This window comes from Halichoerus grypus, chromosome 8 (genome assembly GCF_964656455.1).
Source record: "Halichoerus grypus chromosome 8, mHalGry1.hap1.1, whole genome shotgun sequence".
NCBI lineage: Eukaryota > Metazoa > Chordata > Mammalia > Carnivora > Phocidae > Halichoerus > Halichoerus grypus.
In genome coordinates, this window is record NC_135719.1 from 121,334,246 (window position 1) to 121,361,860 (window position 27,615).

Here is a 27,615-nt window from a genome sequence, read left to right on the forward strand (position 1 = left end):
TGCCCCAGCACCAACCCTGGTTCTTCAGCGCTCCTCGTGAGTGTGCAAACACACTACCACCCGAACAACATCCCTCTCCCACTGAGAAGAAAAGCGGACTGGGGGGCGGGGTGCAGGATGGGCTGGGGCCAAGAGACAGCTGTTTCCAGGGAGAGGGGGTAGGGGGAGAGGGGTAGGGGGAGAAGGGGATGGGGAGGGGAGAGAGGGGGAGAGGGGGACAGGGGGAGAGGGGAGGGGGAGAGGGGAGAGGGGGAGAAGGGGAGAGGGGGAGGGGGGAGAGGGGGAGGGGGGAGAGGGGGAGGGGGTGCGGCTGAGCGTCTTGCCTCTACCTGTCCGCTCCCGCCTTGGGTTCCCTCACAGCACCTTTGTTAACTGACTTCAGAAAGAAAAGACAAAAGGAACAAACAATGAGGACACCTGATGGGAAAGCGAGCACAGTAATGACCACGACGACAGCGGCCTGGGGGTGGGGTGGGAGGGGAGGACTCACTTCCGCCCTCGCCAGCTGCGGGAGAGGGTGCGGAGGTGGCCAAGCCGACAGACAGCGGAAGCCCTGCCCCCAGGGAAGCAGAGGAAGCAAAGGAATATTGGGACGGCGGGCGGCGGAAGGGTCTGACCTCCGCTGTGGGTCAGGGACATGGGTGGGGAGATGCGGAGCAGGTGGATTGTTGCTGTCGGGGTTTGTACTGAATTAAATACTTCGTGAAGTGGGTGTTTCCTCCACTCTGATTGGTTAAGACTCTGCCCTTTCAGTCCCACTGCGGGGGGCGGGGGGGGCCAGGTCGGCGGGGGGTGGGGTCCCGGGGCTCGAGTCCTGACGCCGCCTCCGCGGGCTGCTCCCCGGCGAGGCCGCGGTGGCAAAGCGCCCTTCCCTTAGGCAAGTCCGAGGCGTGTGCTGCGGAGGCCCCGCGCGTGGCTCAGAAGCCCCTGATGTAGCAGTAGGCCTCCAGCGTGGCAAAGAGTATGTACAGGAGCCACAGGCTCACGAAGAGCCACGTCGTGGCCAGCTTGCAGCCGCGAGGGCCGCCCAGCTCCCCGCCCAGGTGCGGCCGCCGGCGGTACAAGAGCACGCTGATGCACACGAACGCGAAGATGGTGAAGAGGGTGACCGAGAAGGCCAGCGTGCCGGCGGACACGTAGAACTCCTGTCCCTGCAGGGCCCAGTAGATGGCGGCCACGGACCAGGCCAGGCCGATGCCCAGGAAGACGTTGATGGCGTTGCTGCCCGTGACGTTGCCGATGGAGGCGTCCGAGTACGTGTCCTGGATGGCGGCGGCTTTGCTGGCAAACATGTCTGGAAAAGGGAGAGACGGTGGGAGCTGCAGGGAGCCTGAGACGCGGAGGCTCCTCCCTCCCCCCCCATGTGTCCAAAAGGCAGGTGGGGCCCCAGGCCGAGCTCAGGAAGGAGAGGCAGGGGCTCTGCCGTGAACGGGCTGTGTGGCCTTGGACAGGTCACCTCACTCCTCTGGGCTTCAGGTTCCTCATCTGCTGGGGCCTGAATAAGGGCCTATTGGTCCTGATACTTACTCAGTGGGTTTGCTGTTCCCTTTGGATCATTTTTTTCCGTAAGGGGAGTTTGCTATCCCATGATGATCTGCCCAGGGAACCTTGGCATCCTGGGAAGCTGCTGAGGGTAGATGCCTGATTGTAACCATCACGTGGGGTATCAGCTCACGTAACACAGTCATGGGCGATGCCCCTGCATTCGGCATTGTGTTAGGGGCTAGATTTACGGGGACAGAGGACACGCCAGGGAACCATGAGGTATGGACTCAAGGAAGACAGGGCTCTGCCTCTGTCGTTAGTATATGGGGCACAGGGCCCTGCAAGCTGCTTGACTTTAGATGTTGGCGTGGATTGTAGGCATTGGAAGGACTGTCAGGGACATCTAGCCACCCTTTGATTTCACAGGTAAGGAAAATAAGGGTCAAGGAATCTACCCAAGGTCACACGGGCAGTTAACAAGACATATGGCCCTAAAACCCTCATGGAAGGGCCCTTTGCATAGCACCACCCCAGAGAATTTCGGGCAAAGCCATGAAATCAGCTGAGTGCACCACCGCGTAACCTTTGTCAAGCCCCTAATGCTGCCAGCCACTCCCTGGGCCAACTGCAAGGACTTGGAAGTGTCCCAAGCTCTCTCCTTGCCCGCTTGTCCTGCCTTGCCTCCTTGTTGCCAATTTTCTCGGATCTCCCAGAGAAAACCTCTTGCCTTTTCTTGCTTATGACCTTGCTTTTCCGCCTCTGATCCTCTGCAATTTCTTCCCACGTGTGTTCCTTTTTCCCCTGTGGTAGTTCTGCTCCTTCCCCTCTGATAGTTCCAGGCCCTAGAGGCCTAGAGAACAGAGATCACAGGGCATCTCCTCCACAAAGCCTTCCGTGGATCATCCGTCTAATTTCTTACCACCTGACACATTTCCATGAGAGCCAAGCCTCTTGCACCACCAATGTACAAATAATCCCACCACTCCGTGCTGGGATTTGAGGACGCGGTTTTCCTAGAGTGTCATGTCAATTCAGTTACCCTCTAGAAGGTTTTATTCTCTTAGTCCAGGAAGGGTTTCCCTGGGTCCAGCCAGCAGAGTCCTGTCTGATGGGACTCAGCCTAACCCTCTTGGCGGAGGATGCTCTCTCTTCCTTGCTGTGGTATCGGGGAGGCTCCCTGGCAGGAGCTCAGGCTCCGATGTCCTGGACACCCAGCTGAACTAAGTCAGGAGCCTGAGCTAACACAGCCTTCTGCGGGCTAACTGCTCCTTGTCATTCCAGCCCAGCTTATATAAGCCTTTCTTGGAAGCTATCCACGACCCAGCCCAGCCCAGGTCCCCCTGTTCTATGCTTACACAGCACCTCTACTCTCTTGTCACTGAACTTACTGAGATGATTTTAATTACAGGAGTTGAGTGCAGTTTCTACCAGTAGCTGCTGAACTCCGCTCAGAGCGGGGAGTGCACCTGCCCGCCTCCCACGATAGCCTCAACGACTAGCACAGGACTGCATCGGGCTCAGTAAATATTTGTCTAATGAATGAATAAATTCATGCCTGCTCTTGTTCGTCTTTGGGTGTTTATAAGAAAAGAATATGTAATTCATCATATGAAAGGACAAGAGCTCACTAAGCTTCCTCTCCTGTCCCGCCAGGAGACAATTTGTACTCACAGGTGTCCTTCTAAGTGAGGAAGCCAAGAATGCTTGTGAACATTTCTATTGTGACATCTTCAAGTGGGCTAATCTTTAGTCTCGGTGGCTGCCAGAGACAAGTGGGAGGAGAACGGTATCTATAGTCTTTGAATTACGTTGTTTGTGGCCTTCATATCATGTGGAGGTTAAGAAAGTGGGCCACTCACATGGGCAGTTGACTTAGCTCTGTGGGCCTCAGTTTTCTCATTTGTCATGTGGGGATAATAATGATCCCGATTACACAGGGTTTTGGTGAGCACTACAGAGAGGAAACCTGTAAACTGCGTAGCATACACAGTGCCCGACACATCAAAAGTGTTCAGGAAATGTTAGCTCTTGCTAGTAATTGTTTTCATTAATCCCTTTGGCTTCTGTGCACCTTTGGGCAGAGGCTCTGTTAAGCTCAGATCCGAGATAGTAAGGAAGATACTGAGGTAAAGTGGAGGGATCCCTTGGACCTGGTAATAACCTCTCTGCGAACCCAAGCCCCCCTCACTCTTACCTGGCACAGAGGTGCCAAATGCCACAAAAACGACAGCGGTGACGGAGTCCTTGAGGCCAATGGTGCAGCCGAAGTGGGAGGCCAGGTCCCCGATTATGGCCGTGAGCATGCCAATGATGAGAATGGACACAACGAAGCAGGCCCAGCCATGGCAGTACTCTGTGGGGGGCACGCAGGCAAACAGCACCTTCCAGAAGACCGTCAGAAAGTGCATGACGTAGTCAAAGCAGGACGGCAGCCTCTCCTCCCCTGACTCGTCCTCCTCCTCGTCCCCTGCTGCAGACCAGATAAAACAGGCCCCAGGGAAGGGCAGCGAGGTCAGATCCCCATTCAGCAAAAAGTCAAGTCAACCCACGTGGCAAGCATTATTAGCTGGCAGGAGATTCCAGCCCTCTCCTGGGCAGTAGCGTGGGCCACGGCCTGGGCGCCAGACGACACTGGGGAAAGGGGAACCGAGTGGGGGTGCCCCATTGGTTAATGTGAATGCAGGGCACCCGGGAGGGTGGGAGGGAGAGGACAGGGGAATAGGGAGAGAAGGGAGAAAGAGAGAGGCTGGGGGGGGGGGGAACTTGGGAAGGACAAGGCGACGAAGCAGAGAGGAGGGTAGAGCAGGCTGCGCCCGGTTGCCTGGGCGAAGAAAAGCGAAATCAGCCGTGTGTCCGCTCTTCACTGGACGTGGGCGGAGCGCCTCCCTAATGTTCCTGACATGCCTGCGGCAATAAGCTCGCGGTTCTGGTGGCTATCCGTCCCTGGGGGGTCGGCTGTCCTTCCAGATCATGTGGGCATACCAGAGACCTAGCGCCATCCTCCCGATAGCCCGTGGGACAGAGCAGGGCTGGGCCCCATTGTCTTTGCCAGGAAACAGGGGCCAAGTTGCCCGCTCAGCAGTCCGGGAGGAGAGGGCATGCTGAGGCCCGCTGGTACCTTGTCCAGGGCCACCTCTGTTATGTTTGACACAATCAGGGGAAGCTAGGGTTTTAAAGAGCAGGAGTTAGGGCGCTTGAGTTCCGGGTGCAGCTTTGCCAGGAAGAGGATCAGTAAGCTGAGAAAAATCACCCCTTATTTCTAAGCCTCAGTTCCCTCGCTTGAGAAAGGAGAGGGTTCGTCTATAGGGTCGCCTATATTCTGTTTATTGTCCCCTTAGGGGCAAAGTAAGGTCATCAGAGGGGGACCTGGGGGGATCTGAGGCGGGCGACGTGAGACGAGGGGCAGCAGCTGCCGCGGCCACCCTCTCTTCCCGGCGGTACTTCTGCCCTGGCTCCCGGGCCTCAGGCATGGGACCCTGTGGTTGCTATGACAGCAAAGCCTCATGAAGGCGGACAAGGCCAGCGGAGCTGGGCAGTACGGGGAGGGCTCCGCGGTACCGAGAGGCACTATGGATGGTGGTGGAGAGACCTCGTCTGGGGCCCTGGCTGTGCTCTGGGCCGCCACTGAGGGAACCTGTCAGTGAATGGCCACGGAAAGGTCTGGAATCACCCAGGGCGGAGGTTTGTCATTGTCAATGCAGAGATTTTACAAACTCTGGACCCCCATGTCTAATCAGAATAGGCCCCCAGTTTACAGAAAAGGAGGCCCAAAAAAGTGAGAGGAAAGAATGATGGAAACCAGAATTTAATGAGTTCCTGTTTGGTACCAGACTCTACCATTCTACTCTGCTGAGAAAGGTCGAAATGGTTCCCTTTTTGAATGAGTAAATTGAGGTGGAGGGGGGGTAACTTGTCCCAGGTCACACGGTGGGGGCCAGGATTTGAAACCAGTGATAGCCATGCTCTTCTAGCTACCCCATGATTCTTTTCCAAAGTGACCTGATAAACCAGGCCAAGAGCAAGGACTAGCGCTGGGACGCAGGGGCCTGCCCAGAAATTGGTAGCTGCTGATGGGGCTGTGTTCTCCCTTCTCTGGCGTCGCCTGCTTCTCTCAGCAAGGCCGGTGCCCATCTTGAGACCCTCTTACCTGCACTGACAGTGATGGCCTCCATGAACTGGTCCCTCCAGGAATGGGTCCCCACAACCATGGCCAGGTTTGTCTTCTTGATCAGTTTGTCCACCGTATTCTGTCAGGGAGATAAAAACTTGGAATCATGAGGTTAGAACGCTCAGAACTGTTGAGGAGTCTGGTGTTTCAAGGGAATGAAAGATGTCTTGCATTCCAGGTGTATCCACATGGGTCCTGGGAGTAATGGCCTTGGATGATATCTTCTGGGTCAGTCTTTCTATTTCCCTTTTCTTTGGTTGTGATGGTGGATATTGGATACTTAGAGCAATAAAATAGAGCATAACGGTAATGATGCCAATAAACCTTGCCCCGGAGTAGTAAATTTTAGAATCTTTGTTTTTAAAATACAGTTAAACAATAGTGATAATACATCGAGGGGCTTTATAGCCCATTTATTCCATTTGTTATGTTTCCTCCCAATATTCCTAGGATCTAAATGGCCAGCACTATTCCTTCCATGTTACAAATGGGGAAATTGACCCTGGGTGGGTAAGTGATTTGTTCAGTTTCAGCTTCACTATTCAGTGGTGAAACTGTAACAAAACTTCTACCTCCCACCACATTACTCTGTTATTCAATTAGATCACATTTATGGCCTGACCTTGAATTCAAAGGACTCTTCAATGATGACCTCTAGTTTGGGGTGTTCGCCCAGTACTGGCTTTCCCATTTCTGCTATCCTCTTGGCCTCCTCTTCCTCCACAGTCAGCTTCCTGTCTGTCACCTCTGCAACAAAACAAAATCAGACTAGCTTTAGCACATTCACCACTCCCTAGGAGTCTAAAGCTCAGAGTATTAGGCATGGGCAGTGGGCACAAAGCAAACTTCTCTCGAGAGTAGGGACTTCAGGTATTTTTTAGTGCCTCTTTCTATAACGTGCTGAACGTTTTATGACCATCAGACCCTGAGATGGTCCCCTGAGGGCCTGGAATAAGCATTCCTATTTCCATTTTGTAACTGGGTGAGCAACCTGACCCAAAGACCTTCCAAGAAATAGCACCTATTGAAGTCCCCAAGTCATCTGATGAGATATTGGAGAGTTGGGAACAAAAGCGTTTAACAACTTTGAATTGTTGAGCCGGACTGTTCAACTACTTGATATAAAAGTTCTTGGAGATCAGAACCACGTTAATCCAAAGGATATGTCTACTGGTTCCCCCCCCCATTAACATCTGTTTCCAACACCGTTCGGATGTGCCCTCTATAGAGAAGGGAGGAATATCTACACTCCATACAAGTGAATGTTATCCCCACAGTGAGAAACTTGTAAGATTTCCTGAAAGATTTCCTGATTTTCCAATGAAAGATCCCCAGGATTTCTGTAGGAACCAGGCACATTTCTTCTGGAACAGAAATACTCGTTCAGTCAAAACCAAAAGGAAGCTCTTCCTTTACTTTTTTTTGAGGCATTCCCTGTGTCCCTCAGCATCTTGACTCATTTACCAGAGGTCCCTTCTCAGGTTGAATGGTGGGAAAATTTTTCCACTTCAACTGGTGAGTCCATTTTAAGACCACTTCACCATGAAGACATGTTTTCTGGATTAGAGTGAAATAGAGATTGAATCTTTTTATTCCCCTTTGATTAGAAAATTGCTCTTGGCAGCCTGTTCCTTTCAGAGATCATTTAAACATCTTTCCTTCCAAGTCCACATTCTTACATGCAATTAATTCTTTTATTCAGTTCCTTAATTGCTTTCATTCCACATAATGAATCTCCTATGGGAATCCTTTAGTCCTTGGATAATCTCAAGGACAAAGTGGGTCAGAGGCCAAGGAGGTCTTCTTTTCTCTCTAACTCGGGAATCGGTGAAGCGTAGGGACGGGTGAGACTCGAGCTCTTGAAGTTGCAAGGAAAAGAATTCACTGGAAAGACGATAAGCCAAGAGTGTAAGTTACCAGAGAGGCTGTTTTATATAAGGATTTTCTTAGTTTTCCTGAATGAAGATGGGAAGAAAGTATGCGGAGGATTCCTGAGCTGGCTGTTTCACTCAGTGCTTCTCGCACCAAACACAGAAGGCAATCCCAAAATGTTTGGGAGCTGTCCGTGGTGCTGTCCTCCTGCTAGTGTTGGTGACAGCTTTCAGAAGCAATTATTTCTCAAGGATCAAAGTCCTGTCTATTTCTAAGTAAGCAGATACCCTTTAGCAGCCTAACTTTATTCAAGCCATTGATTCTGAGTCTTTTATTAGTTAATTATGAAGGTAAATCTGGGTACACTTAGGGTTCTGGCTATGAAGTCAGTGATCCTAGAAGCCAGACTGCAAGCCACTCTGAGAAATAGCCTTTAGAAAAATACTTATAGATTCTTTAAAAGCAAGGGTACCTTTTTCCTCTACTTGTAGGTTTTGGCACCATATCATAATGGCTATCCTAGCAGTGACAGTATTATTCTACTCCTCCCTCCCTGATGCCCCCATGTCATACTTTACATGTGCCACAAGAACTTTATTCCAATATAGTGACCTCTCCAGTGACATATAAATGTACCTGTCTAACCCCTTGTCCAGCTATCAGTCTGGCACTATATCCATCTGGCAGGATATTGATCTACCTACTGACCTGTCCACCCCTGTGGTGACAGTCAGTTTTTCCATTTAGCTTTTTGCAAAAATCTCTTTGACAAATACCAATCCTCTATCTTTGGATCTCCCACAGCCCCACAGAGGTACTCCATATATATCCGTTAAGTGATTGATTCACATGCCTTTAAATCAACTCTGATTTAGTGTCTTGGTTTGGTAGAAATTCCTGCCTTTTTCTATCTTTGTAATGATCATTCTTTTACATTCAAATTAATTTCCTGAGAGAGTGAAAAGTCTCAAATCTAAAAGTCCATAATGATTGTGATAGCTTGTTTATGTAACTCCTCAGAATTTCAAGCGAAGAGAATAAATGATAGGTGATTTTGATATTTGGACTGACTGAAGAAACTCTCAGATCTCAGAAAAGGGGGGAGGCGTGCAGAGAGAGAGAAAGAGAGAGAATATGAATAGGATGAAAGATTGAGCAAATATTGGAAGAACAAAGAGCAAGAATAGACAAGAATAGATTGCTGTGAATGCTTTACAGGTATCCTCAGAAAGAAATGGGGCAACGCCGCTAGTGCGCTCAATCCCAGGTCCCTGAACTTGGTGGTGTAGCTCAGAATGAACATATTTACTCTCTGTCTTTCACCACCAGGCATTGTTAATCATGTTTGCCTGTCTGCCCAGGAAAATTCAAACAAGAATTTGAGATTTCCAGTGAATTTAAAATCTACCCATGGGCCCCTAGATTAAAAGTTTACAGACTGAAAGATCTAGAAAATGATACCTTCTTTTCCTATTTCAGCTTCTATTGGTTTTTTTGCAAATATGTTAAAAGTACAAGAAAGCCCAAATTAAATCACAATCTCTGTTGTGTGTATATATGCGTGTGGTTGGTGGTGGGGGTGGGTAGAAGCAAGAGTTAGAAGCCCAAATACCTCCTCAGGCAAGAAGGTAAGTGAATTAGAGAAGGAATTCCCAATGCTATGGCATTAATACCCTGGGGGAATAGTGGAATATATGGGGTCAGTACAAAGAGGAAGCAAATGGCCAAGGAAGCTGGAGTCCCTTTTTTTCAGAAAGAAAAAAATGTAGGGTTTACCTATTTTTATTGTTGTTGTTTAAAGGTTCCAAGGAGGTCAATGTCCTTTATATATTGCCCCTTCTCAAGACCAGGGTTCAGCCTATATGTAATTTTGAATACCAGTGAATTTTGTAAGATGTTTTGCCTCTCGAATGCTCCTAAAATTTGTTATATGTTCAAAGAGCTGATGAATTTAAAGTGTTATTTTAACTTATATTGAGACATCTTGTATAGCTCACTCTGCCTGCACTGAGAGTTATAGTATTGCTGATATGCTGGAAATGCTTTCCTATCTGCTCACAAAGTTGGATGTTGTTTATGATTTCATTCCACTGATGCAAGCATACTCTCAAAGAAGGTGTACATCCTACAACAGAACCTAGATTCTGCATGAGAATATGTCCAAAATAACTTCTCCAAAATTTCTATTTCCAGCCAGATAATTGTCCCCACCACCCATAATATCCTAATTCTTTTTCGTGTTCATGACACATGTGACTTCAATGACAAATGAACAAAAGTTCTAGCAATTTAGGTCTCAGCTGTAATGAGATGGAAGATCCCCAGGATCAGTAAAATTTGAGATTTTTCAAAAATTGCTTTTCATGTTCTCAGAGCAGCTCCTGATTATTTTCCCCTGGTTCCTTCAAGATCAAAGTATTTTCTTTCAAATCCCATCATGATCCCATTAGGAGATTCAGCCCAGACTCTCATCCTTTCTTGCCCTACAACATGAGATGACAGATGAATTAAGACTCAGGAGAAGTCTATGACCCACTGTCTGTTTGGTAAGTTTCAACTCTCTTCCTGGTCCCAGAGAGGACCAGCTCTGCCTTTACCCACATCCGCTGACAGAAGTGGTGCTCAAAGAATTGTCTACTTCCTCACAATTACTTCAAGTGGGGAAATAAACCTCTCAGTCCTTAGGAGAACTTGTCAGGTTAGCTCGAGCCTGCAGTTCCTACTAAATCAAAGGACATTGGTCTTAAACTAAATAATGGCACTGGCGAGAAGTAGAAAAGAGGGGGCAAGACACCTCTTACCTGGAGACAACAGGAGCGCTGTTTGCAAATGGGTACCAGACAAGGGGAAGAAAGAAAAGGAAAGAGCATTAAGGTCCCATCTTGAAAGTATCCCCAGGCTTTGTGGTTGCAGCAGGATAAGGAAGGCAGTGAGCTTAGTGGGTGAGAGCTTTGCAGCCACATGCAAAAGGCAGCATTTAGGGCATGCACAGCACCAGCAAGAGGCATAAGCCACTGGAGGGACTGCTGAGCACCAGAGCCCTGCAGCCTGACTTTCCCCGCACCTTTCCTACAGCTCTGGGGGCGAGGGGAAAAGGAATGAGGATGGGGAATCCATGTGAGCGGAGCAGACACAGAGTTGGTCATTCGTGATCTTCTAAGAAATCAGGTTATCATATCCATTCTGTAAAGGAATGAGGATCCAGTTACCATGAAAACTGTAGAGTGTAGCTGGCTTATCAGTGGGGCATATGACCCTGGGGCTTGAATAGGAGTTCAGGGTCCTGAGCAGTGGCCTACAAGAGTGGAATAGTGCTCAGTCCTGTGTCTTCTATCCCTAACCTTATAACCAGATCGTGCTTAGCTTCCCAGTGCCCATAACACTTCCATGGCCACAAATAGCTTCCTAGCTACCACGTTGGCCAGAACTTTGAGTTCTGCAAAATGTTTTCTTTGAATGGTTTATCTTTTTATGGATACAGCCTGGAGGTTAGGGTAATACCATTTTGTATTACCTGTGCCTAGCAAAGTCACCGCAACTAGTAGGGGTTCAGCTGAGGTTTGTTTTTTGCCACGTATTTTGGCAATTGTATTTTTTATAGATCCTGTGGGGCTGCATCTCTGGATGGTGGTGTTTTTGTTCCAGAAAGGACAGGCTAACTAGGGTCCAGGTATTCTGGACCAGAGAAACTGTCATACAGAAAGCTATTTGTAGATGGGAGATGACAAATAATAAGGGCCCTACACGGGCTGGGAAGCTGAGTTAGACGTACCTAACGCACGGCATTCCTAGGTCCCGAATTTGGACTTACGCTAAAAAATTCTTGTGACATACCACATTTTCCTCTCAATGGTGTCTCAGTACAGCCCCACACTCCCTGGCTCTTGTCAAATAAAAGTCTGGGAACATCCCACCACATCCTCCTGATATAGCTGGTGACTGACGGTGCCGAGGAAGGAGCGGGGGTGGTGTCTGTGAATTGTTTCTTCTAAAAATCTCTAGGAATGCAACTCGGGCCAGTGATCCACCATCTCACAGTCACAACCACTGAAGACACGTGGACTGAGAATTTTTATGGTATATAAGCAGAGCAAACAGCAGTCAACTTTTTCTGGTTTCTCCCATAGGGAATTCCAAGGGGTAATTGAGTGAACCTCCTTGCTACATTGAGATGGATAGGCAGACAGACAGATAGCAAGAGAGCTTGTTCATTCTGCTCCTTCTATGGATCTGTACGGAAGCAGAACCCTTCCTGGCCCTCAAGCTCCAGGGGAAACCAGAAACCCAAACACATCAGTGACCCCAGGTAGACCCACAAGGGGTAGCTCTTCCAAAAAGGTCCCTGCTGCCCTGGTTTTCACTCAGAAGTCCCTCCCAACCCAGGATCATCTCTATCACAATGAGAGGGCTTGCAGTCAGCTGGAATGGTACCATTGTCTACATAAATTTGAGACTTTCCACTTAGCAGTTATAGATGGGTCAGCGAGATCCAGATAGGCCAATTCTGAGTGACATAATACCTTCAGGGTGTTTTTCCTGCTGCTGATGATGAGAAAATCTGCAGCTGAACTTTCCCCTGTATTGATCCCCAGGGTCAGGTGAGCATCATTTATCCCTGCTCAGACACCCCAGGGACATACAGGAAATAGCATAGCTCTGTGAGTAACTGGAAGCATCTGGGCAGCTTGTCAGGGTGAGCCCATTGATGTGGTAAGAGGGGGCACAGACAGGCCCCACGACTGGGGAAGAGTGCTTTCCTTTCCACATGAGGCTCCAAGTGTCCAGCCCCAACAGCCTTGACCATGCTGCTCGGCGTTGCCCTCCAATGTCTACTTCTGGACTAGAGCACTTACTCTACACCAGAGCAACCATGTTTCCTATTCATCCTCCCTTTTCCCTCCTCTCACTTATCCAGAGCATTTAATCTCACCTCTAAAGTCTGTTTTGTTTGCCAAGAATAGAATCTGCTATTTCAAATACAGTTCTTCTTTTTTTTTTTTTTTGGTAACGCAAACGTCATTTTGACCATGCAAAGTCTATGCTATTCTGAATGCCTAAGACTCTCCCATACAGCAGTAATCATGAAAAGACAGCTTCTCACTCTGAGAACAGCAGGGAATTCTGAAAATCAGGATGGGTTTTCATTTGATTCTGAGTCTAGACAATCAAGTTGTATGACCTTTCACCTTATGGTCTAATGCCAAAATATGGGAAGATGTGAAGAAACTGAAAACAGACAATAGACCAGGAGGTCAGGAAATGCACATATTTCCTATTGGCACCTTCCATCTTGGCATCTTGGTCACTGGGAAGACCTGGAGGATCCTTGCCTTCTCACCTACTCACTCCCTAGGACTAAGCTCCACTAGGACTTTGCTGACATCTCCTTGAACAGAGTTGAGGGCAAAAAAAAAGGTCGGGGGGAGTAGCCAAAGGCATTTGCATTTGGCCAAGTCTCTTGAAGAGTGCAAGGTGTATCCTAGGTCACTCCCTGTCCTGCTGTTGATCAGGGTTTATTGGGGAGGCAGAAAAAAAAGGGGAGGCTTCTTTACTGGTGGAATAAAGTCATGGATGGACTTTTAACCCATTCTTTTTGTCTGGAGCCACTGCCTTCTTTCCAGCTACCCTGAATGATCTTTTGTGCTGCTTTCATTTGCACCTACATAGCAGAGACTATGGAAATTGATAAAGCTAGTTTACAATGGCCTTAGGTGTCTGCTGCATCCTCTCAATCATGAAGAGGAGGAGTAAATGCACAAGGGAGGTGGGAATGAGGTAGGGCAGGTGTTGAGACAACTGAGAATATTCTCAGTGGTTTGGCAGAAACACAATCTAAACAATGGAACTAGAGATTTTTTTCCCCCACACTCTGGCAGTCAGGCTCATGGCGACATCCTATCAGGTGGCAAGGAGAGGATGAGTAATGGAAGATGGAGAGGGCTTTTGCCTCTAGAACACTAGGCATGTCCAGACCTGGGTGGACACAGAACTGGTCAGATCTGCAGAGAGAGTCCCCAGAAGACAGTGAGAACTGATCAGTCATACCTGTTGATAAGACTTTAGGAGGATAGTTGCTGAATCTCTTAGATCTGTCCTTGAATGAAAGGCTTTATGCTGCTCTTTGTCATGTGAATGTGAAGTAGTTGCAGAATAATCACCCTTTTTTGACAAACAAGTGGGTCTCACTGTTCCATTCTCCATGAGGCTCCCAGAAGCATATCTCTCCTGAAGGGGAGTGTGAATGTCCTTCTCTTGATATTTCCCAAGAGCACCTTTTCCATAACCACATATATTCCTCCAACACTTTCGAAGTAGTGGTTTCCAATCATTTTTCTTCAAGGGAAGAAATCTTTCCTTACATCTTCCTTGGTTGCAACATAATCAGTCCCTTAGGAATGGAACCCTAGCAGGTATCCCAAGATGCGTGTCTTGAGGAAGGGAGGAGATGAGGCCACTCCCCTGGTGTGGGATGAGGGTTATCTTGGGATCTGGGCGATATGTCTATTTGCAGATGCCAAGCAAAGGCAGGCTTCTGTGAACTGTGTTGTTTCTCAGGGATCAACACCAACTACACCATTTAGAGGCCCTTCTCCTATCAGAAAACCCATAAGTCAATACTCTGGGTCCACCCAATGTCAGTCCTTTTCCAGGGCCCTCTGGCTGGGGAGATACCCATATCTGGAATTATTTCCTTCTTTTTGCAGACTCCCAATTTTCTGCTTTAGGGATTGCATGGTCCTAAAGCAACCTGAATAAAGTTCCCTCCTTTGGGCTTGGAATAAAGGTAGAATGAGATGGGCTGGATGTCAAGGGGAGGAAGAATAGTTCAGGACTCCAGATCATATGACTACCTCAGACACCAGCTCTCAGAGAGGTCTCAGAAGCTGTGGCCTCTGACACTTGGTATACCTTTTCATACTATGGTCTCCCCAGCTGTGAAATAGTCAGATAAAACACTTACCTCCATGAAGGGCAGAGGGACCTATGAACCACTCTGCAAGTGAATAACCTGCCAAGCACTCAAGGAAGGTTGGGGAATGCAGCACAAAACTGTCAAAGCGTCATTGCAACATGGGCCCCAGCCTCCACCCCAGACCCTTCCCCCATTCAATCCAGGCTCGAGGGTGAGGGGTGGGAGGAAGAAGGTAGGGAAGGGGTACAGACATGCATGGCATCACATTCCTTTCTTTTTCTTCTCCTCCCCACCCACCAAGGAGTTTCCACATTTACAGGGTCCATGTATGTGTGGGGGCTGCGGGGGAGAGTGCAGGGGACAGTGGTGATCAGATCATTGGAGCACAAGGTGGAAGGAAATAATTCAGTAGGGTAATGAGGAGTTGAGGCTGCAGCGCTGTCCAGAAGGTGAGAAAGGAGGACTGGGGAATCAGCTAAGGCTAAGAAGGCAGAGATGACACCGAAACAGGGTGAGAGCGAGAATACAGGAGGGAAAAGAATAAAAAAGTCCATTGGTCAAAAAGAGGAAAAAGGAAAAGGGAAGAAAATGGGGGGAGAAAAAACAGAGTTGCTTTTTGTTGCTGTTGCTTTTCAGTTTAAATTTTTCTCTTTCTTTTTGTTGTTGTTGTTTTATTTTGTTCTGTTTTTTAAAGAATCTCACACCTGATATTCCACGTTCCATCCATTTCGGTTCACCAAGGACAATGAAGAAATTCTCTTGCCTTTCGTATTCCTCCTCATCTACTATTTTAACCCTTATGGTTTTCCTGTAGGGACAACAAGAGAGAGAGTGTGTCGACTGGGTCGGTAGATTGGTTGGTCATTTGGAGCACAGCCTTTAAAATCATTCCCCATTACTCCTGGCGCATGCAGCCCGGTCCCGCCATGGTGGCATTTGACAGGACTATGGTGGATTGTATTTTTCTCATATTAAAAAATGGTCTCAGCTTTTCTTGTCTCCTTGGTCGTAGTTTCCTTATGGGTGTGAAGGAAAGGGAGCCAGGAGGCAAGGAAAAGTGGGCAAAGGAAGGGTTCTAGGAGGACAGGAGGGAAAGGGGAAGGACAAGGAGGGTGCTGGTGGGGAGGAGTCAGTTTAGATCCTGCCAATGGTTAGTAGGAAGTGAGTTGGGCAGCACATTCCATTGGGTGTCACATGGTAACTGACATTTCTTCGGGAAGGAGGTAAACTACCGGCCCATTGGGAATGATCCAGGGCCCTTCTCCAACAGGAAATATGCCAATAGTACCTAGCTAGGGGCTCGTTTCCTTTCCTGTGTCTACACTCACTTCTTATGTGAGCCTCATAAAGAAAACTTTAAAAGTAAAGTATTTATCAGGAAGGGAAACGAGAGAGAGAGAGAGAGAGAGAAAGGAAGGGAGAATTCTAACATCTTTGTCATTTTTGATCTCAGGGCTTTGGCGTTGGGAACTAAAATAAGTATGTATTAACCACAATATGATACAGGACTCCTTTAATATTTACAGCGGATGTACTCCTAGGAATATGTAAAGAAAATGATATGTCAGGGGCACCTGGGTGGCTCAGTCGTTAAGCGTCTGCCTTCGGCTCAGGTCATGATCCCAGGGTCCTGGGATCGAGCCCCACATCGGGCTCTCTGCTCGGCGGGAAGCCTGCTTCTCCCTCTCCCACTCGCCCTGCTTGTGTTCCCTCTCTCGCTGTCTCTCTCTCCTCTGTCGAATAAATAAATAAAATCTTTAAAAAAAAAAAAGAAAAAAGAAAATGATATGTCATCAAATTCTAAATCACCTCTGTACTTCTATCATATAGGGCTGATATGTCCCAAGGCTGGCTTCCTTAAATGCTGATTATCTGGGGCCTGGGGAAAATGGTGAAGGAGGTCTTTGTTCATTTCTGGGCGTGTCAACAAAGCACAGTGTTTTAAAAACAAATCATCCAGGGAAGCGAAGTTTCCTTGAAAATCACTCCCCTTCAGAGACTGGCATGAGGCTGGCTCAGGCCAATTGTCATTGGAGAAGTTGCTGTGGGGGCCTGGATCATCCCCCTCTTGGTCCTTCATGGAACCATGGTGGGGTTGGCAGGTCCCAGTAGTGAGCCATGATTTTTGTTTTCTGGCTAGCTTTGGCCTGGGACCTAAATGCTCTCTAAAGGGCAAAGCGGTGCTAACAAACAATAACCTAAAATGTCTAATCAGAGCCTCTGATGTTCGTCTTCTATTCCAAAGACACGCTCAGCTTTGCTATCTGCGAAGTGGCAGACTGACCTGAGGTGATTTGGTGGACACAAGATTTGCTGTGCATTTGTGTTTTGTGTGTGTGTTTCACAAGTACACTTTTGGTTACCCTTTCTTGGCACCATTTTTGGACACCTTTACATACTTTGCTCAGGAGAAAAAAGACAAAGCTAAATGACTGTCAGGAAGAATTTTCTAGGGGCGCCTGGGTGGCTCAGTTGGTTAAGCAGCTGCTTTCGGCTCAGGTCATGATCCCAGGGTCCTGGGATCGAGCCCCATGTAGGGCTCCTTGCTCAGCAGAGAGCCTGCTTCTCCCCTGCCTGCCGTTCTCCCTGCTTGTGCTTGCTGTCTGTCTCTGTCTCTCTATCTCAGTCTGGTTCTCTCTGTGTCAAATAAATAAATAAAATCTTAAAAAAAAAAAAAGAAGAATTTTCTAGGAACTTCTCTCTAGGCCCTAGATATGGGAACCTGGGGCTACCCAGGAGCTGTGAGCCTGGTAGTTTTTCTCCTGCAGGGACTCTGCTGCGGGTTAGGAATGGGTGCCCTGTGACCAAGGGCCTGGCTGGAGGGACCTGATTGATGGCCCTGCCAGGGAAGGAACGTTGCCCCCGAATACTGGCGGCTCCCCTCGACACAGTGGTCTGTCCAGAAGAGAATGTTCTGACTTGCCTATCGGAAGTCTGGGGTGTGTGGGTCATTTAAGTTGAAGGCAAAGGCTCCATCTGCTCTGAGAAATCCTGTGATCTCGTGGGAAAGCCTCCACTCAACTCAGAAGCCCTTCTCCCACCATTCTAACCCTCTGCCACCACACCTAGATGTTCTTTGCAGGGAAAACGGAGTCCAGCAGGTAGGTCTGTGACCTAGACCTCAAACTCAAACCTGTACTTTCAGCTCAATCAAGGTCAGAAGAGAAACACACCTTGATAGCAGGAATATGGCAGAAAAGAGGGCTCCTAAGGCCTGCTCTGGGGAATGGGATGAACCATAAATAGAACCCAAATCCAAATACATTGATTGCCAATGTCTGGGGACTCTAAGCTTAGCCCTGAGAATACCTGCCCCATGGGAGTCTGTACTGAGCACCTAGGCCAGTTTCCCAGTGCCGCCCTCCTGCCTGGCACTGTGCTGTGTGATCTTTTTCTTTCCTGTATATGAAGCCGTCCAGGAGAAGCAGAGAACCCATATACGATACTCTGGGCTCTGGCTGACTCTCTCTCTCTCTCTCTCTCTCTCCCCCCTACCCTGTGTTTTTCCCATATCCATTTCTCCATCCCACAGAAATTAGCATTGACTCTTGAACATCCCTCTTATGGATACCATGTGACAGGCTGGCAGGTGTTAGGGCAGAGCTGGGATCAGAGAGAGGAGAGGGAGAGGTGGAAAGAAAGGAGATGAGAGAACAAGAAAGAAAACAAGGGGACGTGGACTAGAGTGGCAGAAGAAAGGGGAAGAGAAGACAAACAGAACCAGAAGAAGAGAGAAGAATGTTAACATTATTGGGTAGGACAGGGTACTACACCTTTCTGAAAACTCATATCCACCATGCGGGGGCCCACCATCTCAATGAAGTAATTCTTGTTTTTCTCATACGCCTCATCATCAATTACCTTGATGTGAATTGCTTTGCTGTGGATGGAAAAATAAGTATCATAAGCAAGGAGCAGATTGGGGTGGGGGGCAAGCCAGCCAGGAGAAGGAACAGGAAGAAAAGGAAACAGTGAAAAGATCCAGAAAGGTCAAAGTGTGCCCCCACGGGGGGCACCAAAGGGAAGGGCTGCCCCAGGCCCCCATCCAGGCTTCCTGGGCTCCTCTTAGGCTTCATGTGGCTTTGTGGCATGGTCAGACTTGAAAGCTGGAAAGTCAATGATTCTGGGTTCTAATCTTGGGTATGCTATGTGACCTCGGACAAATAATGTAACTGATACACAAACAGGTTAAATAATGCTTACACCATCCCAGGGCGGTTGTGAGAGCAATGAAATAATACACATATAATGGCTCAGTCATTTAGGTCCTCTGTAATGTTTGCTTCCTCATCCTTCTTGCTTTTGGGACAGGGAGAATTTTTTTTTTTTAAGTTTTTTGACTTTTGAAATCAGCTGGTGTTGGTCTGAAAGGCTTATGTTATAGAAAGGACATGGATGGAGGGGCCTGTTGGCCTGTGGGAATCTTGCCTGGACATAGAAGGACTTTTCCCTTTCTCTGTGGCAGCGACTACCACGGGGAAGCCAGGAGGGCCACGCGGCTCAAGTCACACATTCTGGTAACTCACGAAGGGCTTCAAAAGCTACAAGCTACCTCCAAATAAGCCCTGCAGCCACAGGGGTGCACGGAGGGGATCACATGAATTCTAGGGCACTCCGAGTCCCAGTTACCTTACAAATCCGACAATGACCTTGGGACTAGCACAATTACACTATTTTTATGTTAAAAGATGCTTTGTTAAACAATGAAAAATATAAACCAATTTTAGTAGTACTGATTTCCATTTTTCTTTCCTTCCTTCCTTCCTTTTTCTTTCTTTCTTTCTTTCTTTCTTTCTTTCTTTCTTTCTTTCTTTCTTTCTTTCATTACTAGGAGCTTTAAAAACAAAGATGGACCTGGGCCTCTCCCAACCTTTGCTTAATAATGGGGACATTTCAGCACCAGACTCTAGTGGAGGCGTCTCGCAGAGGGTGTGGGACATGGCTGGAGGGGGTGTGCACGGAGTTGAGTCTTCCCTCAGCAGTGGGACAAAGTGACGCACGCAGGAGCCTTACCCAGCTGTCTGTGGCCCTGCACCCTCTCAGACTTGGGTGGGCTGAGGCCTTCAGCACCCGCCTTTAAAAAAAAAAAAAAAATATATATATATATATATATATGTATATATGTGTGTATATATATATGTATATATGTGTATGTGTGTGTGTGTGTGTGTGTATATATATATATATATATAGTAGGAATATCTTTACATTCTGACTTGGGACAACTCTCTGCTCTCCCAGTTTTTCCCAAGTCACTGTTAAGAGTGTTGGATGCCTACAAAGCTTCCTTTGTCCACACTGTTGATCCTAGAGAACCGAATGTGGGCCTGTGGCTCCCAAAGTGAATGAATAGCAGTTACTCATACACCCCAGCCCCCACCAGTCCATGGCTTCAAAATCAAAGACTCCAAACCGTCATCACTGGCCACACCCACTGCCATCACAGAACAAGCTGGCTCGTCAGCACAGAAAGCATGCCTGTTCAACCTCTGAAAGGCCTCTCTGGCCTTTCTTCCTTGAGAGCAGCGGCGCTGGTACTGGAGACTGAGGACTTGGGGTCAGATCTGGCCTCTACCTCTCACTAGCTGGGTGACCCGGGGCAACCTGCTAAAGCTCTTCAAGCCTCATTTGTAAAGTGGAGTACGAATATCTACTTCAGAGCGTTCTTAAATGAGATCATGCACGTGATGCACTTGGTGGGGTACACGTTCCCTTGGGAGTGTTTAATAAATAGCAACCATTATTACTAAGAGCAATAGGACCCCGATTTGGTGGTTTGAGAGTATTTTATAAGGGAATCTTACCATCTCCAGTCATTAAGTCAGAAAATAAGGGGACATCAGTACATAACACTGGTGGCCCAAGAGGGGGTACAGGCTGGAAACAGAAGTCAGGTCAGGAAAGGACTGGATAGTACAGGACAATCCATCCCAATGGGTGAGGAGAGGGGCTTGAAATGCTAAGGGTGAGAGCACAGATAGCAACTCATGGTTTTTCAGAATCTGGCCTTGTGTCAGCAATAAGCTCTGGGCTGGACAGACCGCGTCCTTGGACGTAGTGTGACTTGTGCTTATGATTTTTAGCGAAGAGATAAAGAGAATAAGAGATGCCATCAATAACTCAGTGGAAGACAGGGAAGTGAGGACAAACATTAGTAGTGGCATGAGTAACTAAGGTGAGCTGGCTGGAACCCCTGGCGGGAGGAGTGGAGGAGGTGGGGTGTCAGACTCCCTCGCTGGGATCAGTCATGGGGAAGGCATCACCTCTGTTTGGACCCTGCCTGGAAGCTAGAGAAATCCCTTCTTTTCCAGCTCTTGAAAACCAAGTAAATCCTCAACTCTACTCAAGCCACAGATGAAGCCACAAGAACATTTAAATTAAGTGAGAGCCACCAGCCAGCTCTTGAGTTCTCTTTCCAAACTTGTTCTTCCTCATTTCAGTCAACAGCAACATGGTCTATCCAAATCTGGAAACACCCCGATTCCTTCCTTTTCCTCACCCTTCCCCCTAACCCCACCCCAACCCTGATACATGTAATTTGCCGCCATCTTTCCCTTTGCTACTGAGACGTCAGTCAAAACACCATTGCCTCTCCTTTGAACTTGGTAATAACCTCCTAAGAGATATTCCTGCCTTTGCCCCCTCCTTCAATTCCTTCCCCCCATAATGACCCAGGGCAGTCCATTAAAAATGTAATCCAAGTCCCATCCCACTACTATCATTGGAATAAATGTAGAGTCCTTACCATGACCTCTAGAATCTTACATAACCCAGCTGCTGGTGACCTTGCTGACTCCATTCCCACCATTCTCCCCTTGCTCAGGAGTCCCAGACACACTGGTCTTTCTGTTCCTTAAATCAAGCCCTTTCCCACTTAAGGCATCATCCTGACTTGTTCTCTGTGCCTGGGTCTGTGCTATCCTTATCCTTTGGGTCTCCACATAAGCATCACCTCCTAGGAGAGGCCTTCCATGGCCACGTTACCTCCTTGGGTCTCTTTCCTGCCCACTGTCTCTACCTCCCCACCACGGGTCACCTTCCATCACGTTCCATCTGCTCGTTCCCTTCAGTGCACCAATCACAGCCGGAAGGTAGATGGCTGGTTTATTAACTTCTTTGTTTATAGTCTGTCTGTCCTCATTGGAATGTAAGCGCCATGATGACAGGGAACCTGTCTCACTTGCTGCCACAGTCCTAGTGCCCGGTGTGGAGGAGGCCCTCGACCATGACTTGCTGAAGGACTGAAGGGTGAATTTCTAACACACCTGAGAACACATCTGCCTTTTTGCAGCAAAAACTCATTAGGAACAACAATAAAACATTTTTTTGAAGGCTATTCTGATAGAATGCCTAAGGATTCCCAGTGGGACAAAGAGACCAGAAGCCCAATGTCATCCAACTACACCCTCAGTTGATTAGCCCACTCCATTCGTCTGTCTACAGGAGAGGTCTCCAACAACAAGCTGAGATTGAATTCACGGGGCTTGGCTGGGGGTTTTGAACCATACCTAGGCGGGATGTTGACCTGCCCTGCTTCTCCTCCCAGCCTTCTGCTGAGGGAGGAACCAAAGCATGCAGCATTCCCAGCTAAGACCAGCTGTATTGCTTGGAAAAGATGCGCCCAGGAGCTCTCCCACCAGTAAGCCCGAAGGGATCAGGAAACCCATTTCTGGGCTGCCTGGCTGGCCTCTCAGAACATTCCTTTGCACTGAGAACACCCAATTCCAAATCAGGCCTCTAGTCCTCAGGAAACTGCAAAGGGAAAGGTGCTCTTTAGCTGCTGAGTTCCCTTAGGGTGAAAGGGAGAGGAAGCAACATTTATTTGTCGAATGGGTGAATACTACACTGGAGGAGGGCCCTGTGGATTTGGCTTTATACAAGGAAGGGATCTAAGATGATATATACATTTATATTCTCAACACCATGAGAACTTTCTTATTTCATCCTTACTTCAGCCATATAGCACAGATATTATTACTTGCACTTTAAAGATGAGAAAACAAATTCTCAGAGAGGCTAAGTAACTTGCCCAGAATCACACAACTAGCACGAAGCAGAGCTGGGATTTTAGCACATGTCCCTTATTACTCCTGCAGCTTATTTTATGCAAGCAGCTGGATAAACTCTGGATGCTGTTCCTAAGCTGTGCCACAGTGAGGAACCACAGGATTCTCCCATTTAATTGCAGGCAGCAGGTAAGAAATTAAGGTACTAAGCGGATCTGCCTCTGCGCTGCATTGTGAGTAGGTGGCTTCCTAACCCTTTGCACTTCCCTTGCTAGAAGTAATCTCTAAATAATCTCTAACTTGGTGACTTCTTCCCTTTGGATTTCTACTAAATGACTCTTCACCATATCAAGAAGGGTTCTTTTTCATCGTTTCTAAATTTATCCCTGCTGCTCCAGGCCCGCTCATGCTCACAAAGCTCCCTTGACCCAGGCCTGCAGGACAGAGCCCACAGTGGAGCTGTTAGCCTTTCTGTGGGAGCTTTCAGAAGCCTCACATCTCTGTGTTGGGCTCTTGTAGTACTCTTTATTGGGCACCAGCAGACCCCCATCTCTTCCCCTGGCAGGTTTCTGGCCCCATTCAGGGCACAAAGCCCCTCGCACCCCAACCACACCCTGACAGCCCCACACTGACACTCCCCTCGCCCTTGCCAAGGTCTAGGGGAGAGATTCCTTGTCTCATGAAAAGGTTTAGGATGCCCTAAATGATTTCCTCTTGAAAATAGATCTCCATAGGGTCCCCAAACAGTGCTCCTCAAACTTTGATGTGCATATGTCTCTCCCTGGGGTCTTGCTAAAATGCAGATTCTGATTCAGTGGGTCTGGGGTGTGCCTGAGATCCTGCATTTCTAACAAGCAGCCAGGATGTACCCATGCTGTTGGTCTAGCGCTCAAGACTCCTTGGACAAGCCTCTCTGATTCTATTAAAAACTTAGGGAAAATCAGGGGCGCCTGGGTGGGTCAGTCGTTAAGCGTCTGTCTTTGGCTCAGGTTATGATCCCAGGGTCCTGGGATCAAGCCCTGCATCGGGCTCCCTGCTCAGTGGGAAGCCTGCTTCTCTCTCTGCCTCTCCTCCTGCTTGTGTTCCCTCTCTCACTGTCTCTCTCTGTCAAATAAATAAATAAAAATCTTTAAAAAAAAAAAACTTAGTGAAAATCAGACAGCTGTTCGAATGCCAGTTCAAGTCAGGGAGAAGGAGGCTGGAATCAAAGGCTAGCATTTCAGCCAAAGGCTGGAGTTAGTAGGTCCACTCTGACACTGCATTTTGAGGGGGACATTGGAGTGCACACAGAGTAGGGTGACTGGTATGGTGAAGGGTCTACAAACCATGTTTCAGATTAATTTGCTAATATTTATATAGTGCTTACCTTGTGCCAGGCCCTGTGCTATTCAGGCACTTTAGGTATATTAAGTAATTTCATCCTTCCAACAAACCAGTGAGTTGGGAACAGGTCAGGCAAGGTGCTGTTCTCTCTGCGTGTATTATCTCCCCGAATCTTCACCATAACCAGTGAGGTAGATACTAGTTTTGTCCCAATCTGTAGATGAGGAACTGGAAAGAGACTTGGCCAAGGTCATAGCTAAATAAGTGGCAGAGTTGGGAGGTGAACTCAGTGTGGCTCCAAAGACTGTGCTTCTAAGTGAGATCTGATATGTGGATCCACGGGACAGTTGTCATTTGCAGAAGATGACACCACTCCACGGTCCAGGCACCGTCACAAATGCTGCTTCCGAAGCACTGAGGCCTTTGGCAGGGAGGCAGACTTCTACTCGACCACGGACCATGACAACAATAAGATGAACTGGCTTACAAGGGAGTGGCTGCCCAGTTCCTGATGGTATTAAAAAAGTAGGCTGCTGAGCATGCATGAAAACGGCCATGGAAAGGCTTCCTGCATGCTGCACAAAGTCAAGTAGATGACCTGTAAAGGTCTACACCCAGTGGTATACTGGTAAACCAGCTCTCTGGGGGGGGGGGGGGGGGAGAAGGAACTCTGATTTGGGGTATACGCCTTTCATGGTGTAAATACTCCCACTGTAGTCAATTTCAAGCTACTAAGTTTTAATGAGCAACTTGCAAAATTCCTAAACATTTAACAATCTGCTCTCAGGAACTAGTAAGAGCCAGTTCCCGCACACCACTGACAGCAGGAGATTTACCAAAATGTTTGAGAGGTTAGAATGACAAAAGGTGGTTCTGATTGATTTACAAATGATTTTACCCATGCTAGTGTTTCCTCAAAATGGGTAACTATCTGAATAAGTAAGGTATGAATATGTTTCTCCAAACAAGCCTTTGGAAAAAAGACTCAAAGATTGGCTTTTAAAAGGAATGTGGGTGGGTGAGAGAGGACTTGGGCCCTTAAAAGCAGACAGCTTCCTCGGGCCCAAGAAGAAGGGGAAGCCGGAGATTCGAACCCTGAGAAGGACTCAACACACTGTTTCTGACTTAAAGATGGAAGGTGTCATGTGAGCAGGAATGCAGGCAGTCTCTAGCAGCAGAGGGGTCCCTGAATGACAGACAGCAGGAATGGGACCTTCAGGTTTTAAGCCACAAGAAATTGGGTTCTGCCAACCACCTGAATGACCTTGGAAGCTGACATTTCCTCACAGCTTCCAGATAGGAGCCTGATCCAGCCTTGATTTCAGCCTGGTAAGACCCTGCACAGAGAACTTAGCCACACCAGACCTGCACTTCGGAGCTACAGAACTGTGAGATAATAAATGGATATTGTGTTAAGCCTCTAAGTTTATGACAACTTGTTACACAGCAATAGACAACTAATATGGGAGGCTTGTTTATTTTACAAATTTAGGAACTGAGCCAAATGATCTTTTGAAACTGTCTTGCCGTATCTATTTTGTAATCAGAGTACTCTGTCCTGATGGCAGGGCCACTGCTAGGCTATATAGCACCTTTGTGGAAAGTTGAGAAAAGATACAGCCCTGGAGATGCACAGCTTGGCAAGGACAGGGTGCCTTTCTCCAGCTTGCACAGCAATGCATCAGGATGCTGGGCTTGGCATGGAGAGAACTGGCTGGATTTTTAGCTTTCCACTCAAGGGTCTTTATGCAGTGCACAACATGCACAACTGTAAACAGCAGCCCTGCTTGGGAGACTCTTGTGTGATTTACTCACTAGCCCACACACATACCTGAACCAACAGGAATATGGGACAGGCTGAGGCAGAGAGATGGATTTCACTGAAGAACTCTACAACTTGGGTGGGGTGAGTGGTCAGGTGGGTGGGAGGATGAACAGGCAGGGAGGTACAAATTGGGAGGGAGGGGTGTTTGGGTGTGTATGAAGGAGCATGCACGTGATCTTTGCTGCTTTGGAATCTATTCTGGACCCTTCTGATAAGCCCTCTGCTGTTTGCAGCTTCTTCAGTTATGAGTAGCTGTACCCACAAAGATATGGCTTCCCCTAAGCAAAATGTAGGAACATTTTGTCTCCACTGTCAGTTAAGACCTGACTGCTGGGTCTGTCTGTGGGCACAAACCCACACATGTTTGAGGACTTGGTGGTCATTCTGTCTACTCTGGAATGTCTGGCTCATAACTGGGCACTGTAGCTCATGATTGACTCATTTGCTCTCCCAAATACCCACTTTCCCAACACCTGAAGAGCTTCTTACCTGTGGCTAAAGGGAAAAGTGCATCTCACATGACTGTATGATTACAGATCTAGGCTTCAGGATAGGGTCAGAGGCAAAGTGGTACCAAAAACCCCAAAGGGGCCACTCACTGTTTCCCAAAGGTCAGGACAAAGTGAGGGGATTTTTATTTCTTAGAAAAGCAGTCTTCTAAAATAGGCACCCTTCTTTTTGAAGGCTGTCATGATTTGCAGGGCAGCTCTACAAGGTAGAAAATATTTTAAATTACAAATTTTTATTCTCTCCATTCTTTCCTAGGATAAAGACTGAACCCTTCATCCCAGGAATTGGAAGCTCTTTGTAATGTCCACCCATCCATCCGTCTCTTCAACTTTATCTTTTCACACTTGCCCACACAAACTCTACACTTCAATTCTCCTCATTATGCTCAAAACATGCCATACTTCTGCACACCCTGGAGACCTTCCTTACTCCCTCTCTCTCTCCCCCTTCCTCTCCACATCCATCACTCCATCAACCCATCCATTCATCCATCCATCCATTCCTTCATAATGACAATACTGCATAATGAAACTGCATTAAACTGCATAATAAAATACTTCATTCAGCAAGGATTTATTAAGCACTTAATGCATGGCAGACATGATTCTCAAGCAAGAATTTCTGACTTCAAAGAGTCTTCTCTGTAGTGGGGAGGCAGATAATTCATCAAGTAATTACAGTAAAGTGTGGTAAGTGTGATGATAGGGGGAGAACAGACCTGAGGAGGCACATGGTCTAGAATAAGATCAGGGAAGCCTCACCACAGGGATATTTCAGCAGGGGCATGAATGATGAGTCAAGTTGGTCTGGCCACAAGGAGGAGAAAGAGTCTTCCAAAGAGAGGGGATGCCTTGTGCAAAGGCTTGGTGATGAAAAAAAATACACGGTGGCTTCAAGGTGATGAAATGAGTTCAGTTTGGCTAGAGCACCAAGAGAGGGGGGAAGGGGAAATAGATGAGTCTGGAGAGAAGGCAGGGTCAAGGACATAAAGGGCCCTATAAGCCATGCTAAGGGGTTTGGGATAGTCTGCCCTCTCTACCTGTCCAGCTCCCCCTTACTCCATTCAAATAGAACCTAGGTACCACCTAGATCTGGAGGATGTTCCTGCATATCCAGCCCATGCTGGGTTCCTGACCTTCTGACTACTGCACTAAGCTAATCAGGTACTGCCTGATGCAGTACATAACTGCCTTCATAATCATTATCTTGCCTCCCGAACTAGGCTATATTTCAAGGGCTCAGAATATGTCTTGCCTACATCTCCTTCTTTGGTTCCTCTTCAGTGCTTACTGGATACATGGCCCCTGATTCATCCATTCACCCATCCTTCACCTGTTAGAGTAGGCAGTTAGATAGACAGGAGCAGGAGGGGAGAAAGGAGGATAACGAAGGGACTGGGACTCCCTCCCCCTCCTCCCCCCCCCCCCCCCCCCCCCGCTGCCCCGTCTCCGCGCAGAGACCGCCCCATCTCCTTTAAACCAGCCCTTTTTGCAGTTTAGCACCTCCTGATAAG

The 27,615-nt window shown here is 47.9% G+C and overlaps 1 protein-coding gene across 4 annotated transcripts in view; it reads right to left on the reverse strand.

The window, feature by feature from the left end:
- Window positions 1-812: 812 nt before the first annotated feature.
- The window catches only part of SLC8A3 (solute carrier family 8 member A3), a 134,437-nt gene continuing 107,634 nt past the window's right edge, over window positions 813-27,615 (reverse strand). For 2 of the 4 annotated variants that reach the window (XM_078053852.1, XM_036107256.2), the window contains 6 exons: window positions 15,143-15,246; window positions 10,327-10,344; window positions 6,276-6,400; window positions 5,633-5,732; window positions 3,680-3,955; window positions 813-1,294 (listed from right to left, as the gene is read on the reverse strand). In XM_078053852.1, coding sequence (XP_077909978.1) covers window positions 918-1,294; window positions 3,680-3,955; window positions 5,633-5,732; window positions 6,276-6,400; window positions 10,327-10,344; window positions 15,143-15,246 — 1,000 coding nt within the window. In that variant the 3' untranslated portion in view covers window positions 813-917. Of the gene's footprint in view, window positions 1,295-3,679; window positions 3,956-5,632; window positions 5,733-6,275; window positions 6,401-10,326; window positions 10,345-15,142; window positions 15,247-18,211; window positions 18,319-27,615 lie in introns of all 4 variants that reach the window. The other 2 variants (XM_036107253.2, XM_036107258.2) reach the window with 2 other exon arrangements.